The sequence below is a fragment of the Rhinatrema bivittatum genome, chromosome 1 (assembly GCF_901001135.1).
Source record: "Rhinatrema bivittatum chromosome 1, aRhiBiv1.1, whole genome shotgun sequence".
Taxonomy (NCBI): domain Eukaryota; kingdom Metazoa; phylum Chordata; class Amphibia; order Gymnophiona; family Rhinatrematidae; genus Rhinatrema; species Rhinatrema bivittatum.
Window position 1 is genome coordinate 286812166 of NC_042615.1, and position 13971 is coordinate 286826136.

The 13971-nt window shown below is 46.7% G+C and overlaps 1 protein-coding gene across 2 annotated transcripts in view; it reads right to left on the bottom strand.

Annotated features, from left to right (window-relative positions):
• Positions 1 to 7725: 7725 nt before the first annotated feature.
• Positions 7726 to 13971, bottom strand: part of PITX2 (paired like homeodomain 2) — a 37359-nt gene continuing 31113 nt past the window's right edge. The window contains exons 1-3 of one of the 2 annotated variants that reach the window (XM_029596164.1): positions 12466 to 13068; positions 10788 to 10993; positions 7726 to 8552 (exon numbers count right to left, since the gene is read on the bottom strand). In XM_029596164.1, coding sequence (XP_029452024.1) covers positions 7995 to 8552; positions 10788 to 10993; positions 12466 to 12664 — 963 coding nt within the window. In that variant the 5' untranslated portion in view covers positions 12665 to 13068 and the 3' untranslated portion in view covers positions 7726 to 7994. Of the gene's footprint in view, positions 8553 to 10787; positions 10994 to 12465; positions 13069 to 13971 lie in introns of those variants that run through there. The other variant, XM_029596173.1, reaches the window with a different exon arrangement.

Sequence of the window (13971 nt, forward strand, 5' to 3'; positions counted from 1 at the left end):
CTCCCTGGGGCCAGAAGGGATCCGTGTGGCCGCTGCTCTGCTGATGGCACCGGGGCCACTCTCCGCCTGCCAGGGAGCGCCTGACCCCGACTGCCCCGCAGGTGGAAGGAAAACCCCGAGCGGCTCCTGCCGGCTGAATCAGCCTCAGCCGAAGCATAGGGAGCAGACAGGGTCAGTGAGATCCCCCGCCATCCCCTCGGCTTTCAGCAGACAAATGGACGCAAAGGTCGGGTCATGCCTGCCCGATCCCACAGCCAGGGCCGGGTCAGTCCAGGCAAACGGCGACTAAAAAAGCAGCTTCCCCCCTGCCGGTGGCTCAGCAGATCCCACCGCCCAGTGCAAAGGAGCCCCAGGCAGAAGGGCTGCGTGGTCTTTCCCGAGGTTTGACCCTCTTGGGTGCAAGCGGCTGCCGTGCCAGCCGTGCCCTCGCGCACTCCCCCTGGCAGGTCATGGCAGAGCGCGTATTCTCTGCAGCGCTCGGGGCCCTTTGCGCGCGGAGACTCCCCGAGCGTCTGGGAGGAACTGGAGGAACTGGGAGGAACTGGAGGAACTGGGAGGAACTGGGAGGAACTGGAACCCCCCCCCCCCCCCCCCGAAGATGGGCGAAGGACCCGCAACCGCCCCGCCTTGCCCAAAGGAGACTCGGGTCCTTGTGAGCACCGCCTCGCCCTGGCAGGGTGGGAAACTTGGGTGACTTCTTTCCCACTGCTATGCTCCGCTTCCCGAATCCAGTTCTATATTATATTATATTATATTATATTATATATATAGGAGCACTATGTAAGATTTACAGATAGAAATGCCATAGCTATCGTCGGATAAATAGATGGATTCATTGCTAAGACTGGGTTATTATTAAATGGTTTCCAGAAGGTCCTCTCTTTCGGACAATCCTGTTATCATTTCCATTTGAATAGAATATCCTCCCCCCCCACAGCCAGCGTTGGGGTAGATCGGAAGAGAGACTACAATTAAACTCTTCCATAGGAGCTCCATCCTCAGAGAGCAGCTCTGGCTGCCGCCGGGGTTGCCTCCAATTCGGACCCAGCCCTGCAGATTCTGCGGGCACTGACCCCACCCGTCCGTCCTTCCTGCCAGCTGAGTTTCCAAGGGTCAGTGAAGGCTGAGACCCCTAACCTCAGCTGGAAGCCTGCCGCCCACCCAGCCCCCCCCCCCCCCCTGAACGCAGCAACCGGGGGCATCTCCCCGCACCCATCGGGTCCCGGGAGGAGCTAAGAGCCGCGGGCTGGGCCCCCTCCAGGGGCAGGCAAACGTCTCCTGCCCTGGTGACGTCCCACAGTTCTGCTGGAGGTGGAAATGCCACTGCCAGTGGGGGGTGCCCTAGATGAGCTTTTCGCCGATTTCCGTCCAGAACTCTCTCTCCCCCCCCCCCCCCCCCCCCCCCCCCCTGCAGTCCGCTTGCTCTGCAGCCGGCTCCCTCCTCCCTCTCACCCAGGCCGCGCTCTCCTCCGCTTCTCCTGCTCGGGCCTGCCGCAGCCGGCTACCCCCGGCGAGCGTAGCCGGCTGCGGCAGGCCCGAGCAGGAAAAACTGCGCGCGGGGCTTGCATCTCCCCGTGTAGGATTGCTTCCGGGAAAACAAGGAATAATAAGCCCCGTGCCAGGTAAACCCTAAAGACAGAGTATGTGGCAGAGCGAAACTTCTAGTGATTTGATTGTCGCTTGTAACTTAATAATTTTAGGTCCAGTAGGTGTAGCTCTGTGCTGTGCACAACAAGAATGTGCAGGAGTAGCCAAATGTTTTTTTTATCTGTACAAAAAAAAGATCAGGACACTTACAAAGACAACAATATGCAAATATAATTACTGGAGAAGAACAAGTAGGGGACACTCTTTTGGTCTGTTAGACAACAGAAGTGTTTAAAACAATCCCCTCTGTTACTATTATCTATGTCACAGCTGCATGGTATATCCAGACGACAGTCAAAAGAGCTAAATTCTGTCTTGTGGACCAAATTATGGATATGAAATCTTTAATACACTAGCACTGTTCTAGCAGCCTTGGCGCACATTCTGCTATTCTACTTTTTATTCATCAGGTAACGTTTATTAAGACAACAACTAAGAAATATGAAAGAGCTGTGTACGCCTTCAAACACGATCACGTACCTTCTTTCGCCTTGGTCTATTTCACTTACAATCGTATACAAACTGAGGCGGAGATTTTAGTTTGCAGAGGTTTGATCTGACATCGTTTTCCAGCAGAGGAGTTTTCCCCTGAACTACTCTTTAATGTGAAATGTTGAGCAGCACTTCACCGGCTACAGACAGGACCTATGCAGGCTTCGGCAATTTGTAATAACCCCAACCCCCCCTCCCCCCCCCCCCCCCCCCGCCGGATTTTTTTTTTTCTTCAATCGCAAAATTAAATAAGCTGAAGGTTCAAATCCAAGCTGGTTTATAATTCCAAAAGGAGGCAACACGGTAAATGTCCGGCAAGATCAGGAATTATCTGACTAGCTAGCTGTGAGTTTATCCGATTCTACTCCCTTCTGATTAAAATAAGCAAGGAAACGTACGTGCATCCATCCCCGCATACAAACATACATACATACATGCATACATATACATACATACACACACATACATACATATACATACATACATACATAGGCATACATACATACATATATATATATATTGGAGCGGCACGGTGGGCCAGAGGCTGGATTTCAAAATGTTCGGTTTCTGGAAAAGACAATAGGATTATGTTATCAGTTTATATATATATATAAAAAAAAGTTCAATACACAATTGCAAAGGCTGATTAAACGCGAATTTGTCAGGTAGACGGACAGATTTCTTGTGCATTTTCACACTCCGGGTCCTGTTTCTGGTTGTCTGATGTGGGTCACCAACGTGAAGAAGTCAATTCTTCACGCCTTCAACCTCGGGCTCTAATTTATGAAGAAAGGTGGCGATTAGGCAAAGCCAAGGAGTGGTTAACAGACAGCAAACACCGCCTGCCAGGACCTCCCAGCCCAGGTCCCACATGAGGCTAATTTCCCCCAAAGCCCTCGGTTACAGTCTGTTGTCTGCTATTAAAAGACAAGGAAAACAAACCCAACGCTCACCCCGCTCCACACTGACTTCTTTCAATTGAGTGGAGGTGTGATTAGCTTTGCCTCTTAATGATTTCAATTGTAAAGTACAGCTCGTGTTTTCTAACTTTTTCTGCACTGTGGAAATAAAGGTATCTGAAGCAAGTCACCTGGCTGAAGAAGTGAAAGAACTGACAAGGTAACCGGTTTATTTTCCCATCCAAAAATACAAATAAACCAATACAAGGCCTGTTTTTACTAAGGCATTTCTCCCATTCTGTGTCCATGGGAAAATTGCTTAGAAAATCAGACCTAATGTATCCTGATCCGACTGAGAAAATTCAGGGGAATTTATCAGTAATTTATAAATAAAAGTATTGGAAAGTTAGACAACAGAGTCGAAAGGAGGAAAAGTACGAGGAGGTGACCTGTGACACTGCAGCCACCTAAAGCCATTACAGTAAATTAGAGAAACAGGAAAGCTGAGAAGAATTTTTTTGTATACAAAAAATCACTTAAATACCTTATTTCTAGTTTATGTGTATTCCTTTATCCAACTGTTCAATAGTCTTTTATCATTTTATGGCAACCAGAGTTAAAACATAGCAAAGCCGCCTCCCTGAGTACTTTCAAGACCCCCCAATGGAAATATCCCCGGGTGTAATATCGAAACGTTTCTTTCAAACCTTCTCGTCTCATTGTCTTCTCCTCGATGGGCTGCGTCCCCATTTCTACCTTGAAATGTGATGTTGGGAGGTGATATGCGGATATTTTGCTATAAGTTTGGGGTTTTTTTTTTGTTTTTTTTCGCGACTCCAGGCAAAGAAAGTACTCACCGTTTTTCTCGACAGATGCTTAAGAACAACGCTTAAATAAACGTCCTAATAGGCTAAGGCATCAACAGTGAAGCAAAAGAATCCTAATGTGAATATAATAATATATGTGGCAGGTAGAAAAAGAAAACCCTGCTGCTTCTTGACCAGAGCAGAGAAATATTTCATTGCAGTAGTTCAAAAGTCAGTTTGCATGCATTCCCTTACAGAAAACAGGGAAATAAACAGGCGTCGCCTACGCGCATCTTGGCAATTTAATATAAATTTGTTAATATACCTCGTTTCTCGTCTAAGATTTTTACCCTATATCCCACCCAGACGAGCACAAAGACCAAGTATATTGTACTGGGCCCTGGAGCCTGGGCTCCGAGTAGCAGGAAGCCTGCCTTGCCCTGTTCCGGGGCAATCGATCCGGAGCCTGCCCCCAGAAATGCTCTCCGATTACAGATGGGGGCGGGGGGGGGGGGGGGGGTCGGAAACAGAGTAAGGGCCACAAGTGGAGGAGTCCAGGACCCAGGCACGCGTGTGCTCTCCCCCTCCCCCCTCCTTCAAGGCCCGGGATGTGGATTGCACGCCAGACACCATTGTCTCTTCCCGCTCCCAGAGTGTGGGGGGGATCAGCCATTATTCTCATCTGGCTCTGTTAATGGACTCCTCGGAAAAGCGCAGGCACACGTCGGTTGCCTAATTTATGGGTTTCTTAAGAGCTGCAAACTTTCAAGGAGCGTGTTTATTTGTCCATTAAATATTTACGGGCACAGTTGTAGCTTGTAACCGCCCCCCCCCCCCCCCCCCCGCCCTTCATCTTTATCGTTACTCAAGAGTAAGAACGAAAAGCTAAAAAAAATAATAATAATTAAAAATAAAATAAAGGGCAGGCCAGTTTTTTTTTACGTTTTGTATTTTTTTTTTTTTTAATCAGCTGAGGCCTAGAAATAAGCAGTCCCTTGTAGGCCTTCATACATCAAATAAGAAAATCAGATTGCACTTGTATAATCGCATCTCTGCCTGCAGAGAGCTGTAATACTTCCACCTGATAGTTCTGGCAGTTAATTAAAGTTTTCATCTTTTTTTTTTGGAAGCAAAACCTTTCCTTTTCTCTTTCGCGGATCTCGACAAGCCCGGGAAGTGCAATCGTCGTCCTATGACAAGTTGCACGTTTAGTCTTAGTACCCGTTACTAGGGCGATTTTCATCGGGGGGGCTTTCCCGGCGATCCTCCCCCTCTCTTACATACCTGCCATCCGTAGAGAGACCGAAAGGCCTTCTTTGCGGTGGGGGAGAGCGAAAAGTACGGAGAGGCAAGAAGAGGATGGCTCTCCTCCCTCCCCAGTGCTACCTGCAGGCTGCCCGGTGACTCGGCGCTGGCTGGCTTTCTTGTTTTTGTTTTTTTGTTTCCACTGTAGATTTCTTTCGGCTGGAAATGTTTCCTCCTCCTCCTGCCCCTCCGGTAGAATCCGTGCTCCTCGTGCCCCGCTCACCCCCACCGGGCGCCTTCGCTTCCTCCGCGCCCACCCACTCCTTCTCCTCTTCCAGGCACGCGGATGGGGGATCCAAACTGTGCTTTCTATTTTCAGAACAGATTTTTTTTTTTTTAGGTATCACTTTCCCTCCCCTCTGAACGGTCTTCTCCTGCCAAAACTCTTTTCAAGTTTCTCGTTCCAGCCAAGGAGCTCCCGATCCCCAGATCTGTCTCTCTCCCTCTCTCTCTCTCTCTCTCTCTCTCTCTCTGTCCTGCCCTCTTCCCTCTCTCCTCGCTGAGACTCGCAGGCGAAAGAAAGGTAAAGGCGTCCTTCCTTTCCCAGGCGCTTTTGTTTTCGCTGCCCCGCATGGCACCCTCGGGTTACCGGACTCACCAAGTTAATGAACAATCGATCATAAATCAATAAAAAGTTATCTTCTACCTCTGTCCCCCCCCCCCCCCCCCCCTCCCAAAATAGCTGCGCAGCCCTGGCTGCAGGACAATGATTTTACTCTCGCAGGTCCCAATCTTTTGCTAAAGCTGCGGGAGATAAACGTCACCCACAGAGCTCGGGGGGGTCACGTCTCCTTTCTCAAGCGCCATCCACCGGGTCCTTGAATCGCATTTTCTGGTTTTTTTTTTTTTTTTACCCATCTATCTCGTCCACTGTTTTTCTAAATTACCCGCTTTTGATTTCATTTCTCCGCGCCCCCCGCCCCGGTGTTGCATTTAAGATTCAACAAAACAAGGGAGGGTTTCATCCTAACTGGCGCTTGCAAACGATCCTGTTGCAACGCGACCCTCCCTCCCTCCCTTCCCGTCTGCCTCGGCAGCCTGGGCTATCATTTGATGGGTGGGCCCGGGCTGGAGCCTTGATTTGCCTCATTGTTCTGCAGTTTGCAGAGAATAATCCGGTATAATTTCAGGAACAAGCTAGGTTTGGATTGAAAGGGTCAACATTACGGCAAAGAAAACACGAGGAGCATGACCTTTCCCTCAACTGCAGGCTGCAGGCACAGGCTGCAGAAAACTCATCGCACGACTGAACTTTTTCAGCCATGAGCATCCATTTAAAGAGGCTGCACGTTCAAGGGTTTTTTTGTTTTGTTTTGTTTTGTTTTTTTTCTTTGTCAAAACGCGCAGAGTAATTTGAAAACAGAAATTCAGAATTAAACAGCAGGGCTCAGTCTTAAGGGGAGGCTGCACGGTACAAGAAACAGGTTTGTGGTTGAAATCAGGGCCCTATTTAAGATTAGGCTGTGTTGGACATGCGGGGCTTTGCTCCCAGAAATCAGAGATCAGCAGGGGGTTCCCAGTTTTCGGGTGCCTTCAGAATTTGGTGCCCTAGGCGTGTGTCTCTAATGCATTAGATGCTGCCTATGTTTAAATCCGGCTCTGGTTGGAAAGGCTGATTTTGTACTTTTGCATACAAACTTCAGTCTTGAGCTAATTCAACCTCTTTTGTGTACGTTTTCCAAAATCTTTTTTTTTTGCCAAAGCACTGCGGATCAAAAAGATGTGAAATGGGTCAACTGTACAACTGAATTGCTAAATTACATTTCTGATTAAAAGGTGAATTACAAAAATAAGCAAAGATGATTTATATGCCTTTCAGAATTGAGAGCGATGCGCGTAAAATCGCCATTGCCGGTATTTACTATTGTCTCCATACAAAAGATAGTTGGGAGTGTCAGATTTTTACAAATCACTATAATTCATACCTGCATTATCTTTAAAAAAAAATAAAATCTGCCAATATTTCCAGTCAGTCACCGTGTTGTATCTTATAATCAACCTGAAGGTCCTTGCCACTGTACAACTTTGTTCATAAAAAGACTGAGACAAAAGCGTATGTAGTATATTTTACTCCCATGAAATAAAACACATTTTTTTTTCATGTCTGCTGAAAAGTAAAACAATAATATTGTACGAAATGTTATACACAGGGCATGTTTTACATTGATTTCTCCCCCCCCCCCCCCCCAGAAACATCATTGCATCCACCAGAGGTACTATTCTAAAACTGATATTCACACGTTTGTTTTCCTTATAATATGTTAGAATCATACAGTGTCGCATTTAGTATGTACATTCCCTTGCTCGCAAGCGAAAAAAAAAAAAAAAAAAAAGTCCTACTCTTGTGTTGGCGTGCTTTATTTTAAAGCCTAACCTTTTAAAAACACGGTCTTGAATATTACTAACGACTGCTCTTATAAAATTATTTTGACATTTCAATATATATACACATCCTTTCAGTCATTTTGTTTTGTTTGTTTTTTTTTCATGTTAATAATGCTAAACTTAATAAAAATAACAAGCTTATAGCAACATTAAAATGTCATATTATCCAGTCAAACATTCGTCCATATATATATATACATATATATATATATTGACGTCCTTTATAACCTGTTGGGAATACTTTTTTTTTTTTTTATTGAAAGATGCCAGAAACCAGAGAAGCTCCTTTTGAAGACAAACGAATCCTCCAATTTCAGTGGTGGGTTTTTTTTTCCTCTCCTTTCCTTCCTAGCCCGCGTCTCAGTTTTTTTTAGATAAGGGGAAAGGCCTTGCGCTCCCCTCCCCTCTCTCTCTCCCCCCCCCCCCCCCAATTCAGCGGGTAAGCAGGGCGGCTCGGCCTTCACACGGGTCGGTCCACGGCGTACTGGCAGGCGCTCAGCTGGGCGCCCGGGTTCTGCACGCTGGCGTAGCCGAAGCTGGAGTGCTGCTTGGCTTTCAGTCTCAGGCTGGCCAGGCTGGAGTTGCACGTGTCCCGGTACACGTACGGGGGCGTCGGGGGGGCGTAGGGGCAGGCGGGCGTGGGCACGGCCGAGTTCAGCGCCGGGCTGCTCAGAGGGTTGTTCAGGGAGTTGAGGCCGGAGCCGGGCACGCCCGCCACCGCCGAGGGCACCATGCCGGAGGGCATGCTCATGGAGGAGATGGAGTTGGGCGGCGAGAACATGCTCTGCGAGGACAAGGGGTTGACGTTCATGGAGTTGAAGAAGGGGAAGCTCTTGGTGGAGAGGGAGGCCGACGTGAGGCCCTTGGCCGCCCAGTTGTTGTAGGAGTAGCCCGGGTAGACGTCGTCGTAGGGCTGCATGAGGCCATTGAACTGCGGGCCGAAGCCGTTCTTGCACAGCTCAGCCTGCTGGTTCCTTTCTCGCTTTCGCCACTTGGCTCTGCGGTTCTTGAACCAAACCTTTGAGAGAGAGAGAGGGGGAGAGAGAAAAAAAAAATGGCAAAGACAACATTCAGATCAGCCAAGCCTTGTAAAAAAAATGAAGACGCAGTCGCTTAATCTAATTTAAAAAAAAATTATAACTTTCTAACAGACAAGGAAATTCATATCAGCAGTGATGATTCAATTGCTGCATTTTAACGACCGCCAGATTTATGAAAAGGACATGTTCGGCTGAAATAAAGATCTAGGCACACCATGCTTGGGATAGCTTGCCTTCTAAACTTCAAAGGCATACAGATAATTTCCTCCCCTGACTTGAGAGTTAGGCAAAGAATATATTTGGTGAGCAAGGAATTCAAATGTAGTCACTTGTTCAAAGACCGACTTTGTTATAAATCAAATTCTGCAAGAATTTTTTTTAAACTGAAGTTTTACAAGTGGGTTTTTTTTTTCCCCCCGTTCATTGTTCCACTCATGTGTATAAACATTCAATAAAAATTGTGCGGCTTTTTGTGACTATTTGCCTTGTAAAGTAAAAACCCCATTAAAGCGAAAGAAGTGCAAATAAAAATGCAGGATCCAATAAAGCAGTCAGTGCCGGAGTTTAAGAAAACGAATGCATCATAGTATCAGTAGTAACCTGTAAGTAGTTGCCTCGACAGCTTGTAAAGATCCTTCGGTGCAAATCTTCAATAACCAAAGCGGGCTTCTGAACCAACTTGTCCTCTCGCGTTTTGGCAAAGTTTGCTTTATGACTACATGCCACTCTGCTTAACTACGTGCTAAATGGGATCGGGGGACCCTCCCCCCCAGACAAAGCGAGAAATCGTGCGCCTTTCTGCAGACGTTCCCAATCCACATCTTAGTGTCTGAGCAGGTCAGCCACCCGCCTACAAGAGCAACTTTTGTGTATTGGAGCAGTTCCTGAGGCCCTGGTGTTTACATAATTGATGCTTTACATTTCAAATCTGTTAACTGTGTAAATTAATCCTTCTATATCAGTCTGTTATATAAATTGGTTGCATTTGTTGTGTGTGTGTGTACACGCACAAAATATGCAGTCGATTTAACTTATCAGATACTGTCTATGCGAATTACAAACCACTAGTTTAACTAACAATTCATTTTACAGTATCTTCACCTGGTCAGGATTTTTTGTTTTGCTACAAATAAAATCTACTCAAGGAGCATTTGATTTTGCTTCTCGATGGGTGCTGAAAAATAACAGACTGAAGCAAGAAAACGAGGAAGTATAAAATAATTTAAAAAAACGACTGCCCTTTCAAATAACAAGAAAATTAAGCTATAAACGGATAAATTCAGGTAGCTTTAAACTGAAACACTATTCCAATAACCCTCTGGTTTGATTTAAGGCCGACTTAGTTTACAAAACAGTCCAATTTTTCGGCATGTATTTAATTAAGTTCTTATTCATTAAGCAACAGCATAAATCTACCAAAGGTACACAGCTTCTTCCTACATTTTGAAACCTTTTATAATTTTTAATTACCTTTTCCGTATTTCCCAGCTCTCACTGAGCAAACTAGCTCTCGCCAGAATGAAGAGAAACAGGAAAATTACCCTGTGCCGACTTTAATTGTAGCTAATATTTACAAACCATAAACCTTACCTTTCATGAAGTAAAGGCCATGCCTGCATTTATTGCTTTTTCTAAACCACAGTCCTGAAAGCACCGCGGTATAATCCAACTGTTCTTTACCTGAACGGGATTATTATTATTATTATTCTTTTTTTTTTTTTTTTTAATTCTCACGTCTCTATCGTTTTTCTCTATTTCCCTCTGGCTAAATATATTTACGGCTGCAACAATCTACGTCTTTCAGCTCTGAAATTGCCGTTGTTGATTTGTAAAGGAAAAAAAAACCAAAAAAAACCAAGAGGGAGCATGGAGGGAAAGTCCAGCATCGCCTCCGCATCAGCCCCTTTGTGTGTGTGTGTGTTCTGCAGCTCTTCGCCCTCTTGAGAGCCGGCGCAGGTTGGAGCCTGTTGCAATTTCACGGCCTCCCCACCCCTTTCGTGGGAAGGAAAGATCTCTCTGAAGAGACTGATGCAGCCAGGCAAAGGCTAGAAAGAGCAAATAAGGGGGAAACAGGTTCGAGCGTGGTGCAGTCCATGTTCTTTGCAAGCCGAGGATACTCTTTGGGCTGGTGCTCTTCTTCTGAATCGCTCAGCCCTCCCCATCCCCCTTCCCACCCCTCTGGCGAGAGCCGGTTTTTTTTTTTTGTTACCTACCCTGACCCTGGCCTCGGTGAGGTTGGTCCAGACGGCGATCTCCTCCCGGGTGGACATGTCCGGGTAGCGGTTCCTCTGAAACGTGGCCTCCAGCTCCTGCAGCTGCTGGCTGGTGAAGTGCGTCCTTTGCCGGCGCTGCCTTTTCTTCTTCGACGGATCTTCTCCCCCGATGTCTTCGTTTTTACTCTGCTGGCTTTTTTCTTTGTCTGCCAAGCGTAAATTAAGAAGGAAGCGTTATTAACCTTCCCGGCTAGGTTTGCTCCCCTCCCCTTTCGATACAAAAAAAAAAAAGGCAAGTTATGCGTCCATTTTTTTCCAGCGATTGCATTGTAAATCATGGTACTGCTTGATATAAGGTCATGCCTTTCTATTAATATAAATATTTAACACCAAAAGAAGGGGGAATTAGTTGCAGCAAATAACCATAAATCATGTTTTGCAAAGCTGAAGGCCAACATTGGGGTAGGGGGGGAGACCCTAGCTCAAGAGACTTGTGGATTGAACTCTCCGCAGACACACACACACACACACACACACACACACACACACACCAATTAATGTATAACAAATAATCAGAATGGTAATAACTTATCATCGGTATAATAAATGATGGCTCCCGAAGGAATTTCCTGTTTCTTACTAAAACTTGGCAGACAGAGGGGAAAATGTAGCGAACCGCATTGGAGGATAAATGCAGCTGAGTGAGAACCGTGACTTCCCTGATCCAAGCGAAAACCCATAAACGTTTGAGATGTTGGAGCTGCTGCCACGCCGGAATGTATGGAGGCGAAAGCTCCCAGAAGGAATGCGGAATCAACCCCACTATGAATGAATCTCAGTTTTCGTGTGCTGCAGTCTGACCTACATATTGCCCAAACACTTACTGCTCTTCCGGCAGAAGAAATCAATTATTAAGGTATTTTTAGTTTTCCACTTACAGCGTAAGCCCAGCCTAATTGCTTTAGACTTGCACATTTACTCCACAATTGTAGAAAACGCTTAAAAACATTACTGTTGATTTGCTGCCAGAAGAAAAACAAATCCTGCGGATACTGGGGTGTTGTTGTTGTTGTTGTTTTTTAAGTTTGCCTTTCATGGGATTTGGGATAAAGATCAATCAAGAAGTTGTCGGTGATGCCACTTTACCGGATTAAGGCAATGCCTTTTTCAAGATACTCCCTTTATCAGGTCAGTGCAAATGAGGGCATAGCACTTTGGAAAACAAGGATCTTAATGAGTAACCTCCAATGAATGCTTAATAGAGGGCCTTTGACAAAGTCAGAAAAAAAATATGGAAACCCTGAAATCAGAGGAATTAATATTGACAATAGATAGTAGATGAGAAACTAGCATTCAGCGGCGTCACCCTTCACTATTTTATGACATTTTCTGGACATGTATACAGTAGAAACACCACATACATTTATTTTATTTCGATTTAGTTTAGTTTATTAAAATTTGCATACCTCATACATCATAAATTTCGAAGCAGTTATAGCTGTAGATCGTATATAGGCCATACATACATAGTATATCGATATATATATATATATAAACAGTGAACTTGCTTGCTTAAATGTTCATAGGTTCTAAGAAATCTATAGAGCTGGAATTATTGCATAAATTCAATATTCTGAGTAGGGGCCGTGTGGCGGCGGCATGGTTTTGCCCTTCTTACCTGCAGCCTCGGGGCTGGAGGTGTCCGAGATGGTGTGCACCTCCAGCCGCTGCTTGGAGTCCAGCGAGCGCTGCCCGGCAGCCAGCGAGGAAGCCATAGAGAAGCGGGCAGGGGGGAGGTGCGGCTGGGGTTGAGCGGCTGCCGCTGCTTTATTTCCCACCAGGTGCTCCAAACTCAAAGGATCTTTCATGGAGTTCATCGAAAGGAGGAGAAGATGAATAAGAACAGGAGGTGGCCCGAGGAAAAACTACAGGCAGCTCCCCCGCCCCCTCGGGCACACTCACCAAAAGGCCAAAATATTAAGGAAACGAACAAAATAGAAAATAAATAAGCAAAAATAAATAGATAATAAAAAAAAAAAGAAAAGAAAAGGCACCAGTTTGGCAACAGGATGAAGTTCCTCTGTGTGCTCGTCACAGACCGTGTCCAGGGGGGTGAAACGAAAAAAAAAAAAAGAAAAATCAGAGAGCAAATGAAAACTGTAGCGACGTCGGTGGAAATCTTCCAGTAAGTAACTAGTTACAGTTTGCATTTGGAGGCTTAAGAGCAAGTCTCGCCTGCAGATCCAGCCGGAGAGAGAGAGATCACAGAGGCAGCGAAGTAGATTTATTTATTATTCCTCTCCCCCCCACCCCACCAACGCCCCCCCTCCCCGGCTTTTGGGTGCCGCCACCCAGCAGCAGGGTCCCCGGGTGCGATTTCTAGCGCTGCAGGAGCGGAGCACTAGCGGCGCTGGCGCTGTCAGAGCGCGCAGGGAGGGCACAGTGACAGGCGCGAGGAGCTGGTGGGTATATACGGCGAGCTCTCCTCCTTCCCCTCCTCCCCGGGTCCCGGTCGCAAGGGTGGGGAGGGGGGGTGGGGGAAATGGAGCAGAGCGCAGCTGCTTCCCTCCCAGCGCAAACAGCGCCCGGCGCCCCCACTCCCTCCCGCCGCTGCCGCCGCTGGGGACGTCACCGCGTCCCCCCCCCCCCCAGCGTCGTCTTCTTTTCTCTGGCACCGCCCCAGCCGCTTCGTTTGGTGGCTGCGCGTGGAGGCGCACGTGACGTCTCTTCCTGCGCCAATCGGAGGAGGAGGCCCAGCATGAGAAGCCTTTGGCGTCCTCGGCTGCTCGCGAGAGGGGGCGGGCCCTGAGTCACTGCTCAGGCTGCTGCCCTGACCGAGAGTGAGAAAAACCTGTTCTGCCTCCCCCGAAACAGCTAAAGCGGGATTACAGGCGGAGAGCTACTGTCCAACTCGTTTCTTGAAAATAAAGGATTGTTTTATTTTTAAGTTCAGAAACATCTATCTCTTTCTTCCCCCCCTATTTAAATATATCTATTCTAGATCTGAGAGAGAGAGAGAGAGAGAGAGAGCTCTGTGTTTAATGATGACAATCCTTTAGTTTTAATGTAGAATTTAAAAAAATGTAATTCATATTAACTCCTCAAATAAAGCTTTAACCAGGCCTGACAGACTCGGAAAAAATCAAAAGCGGGTAAATGCAAGTCATCTACGGCCCAGCTTTCA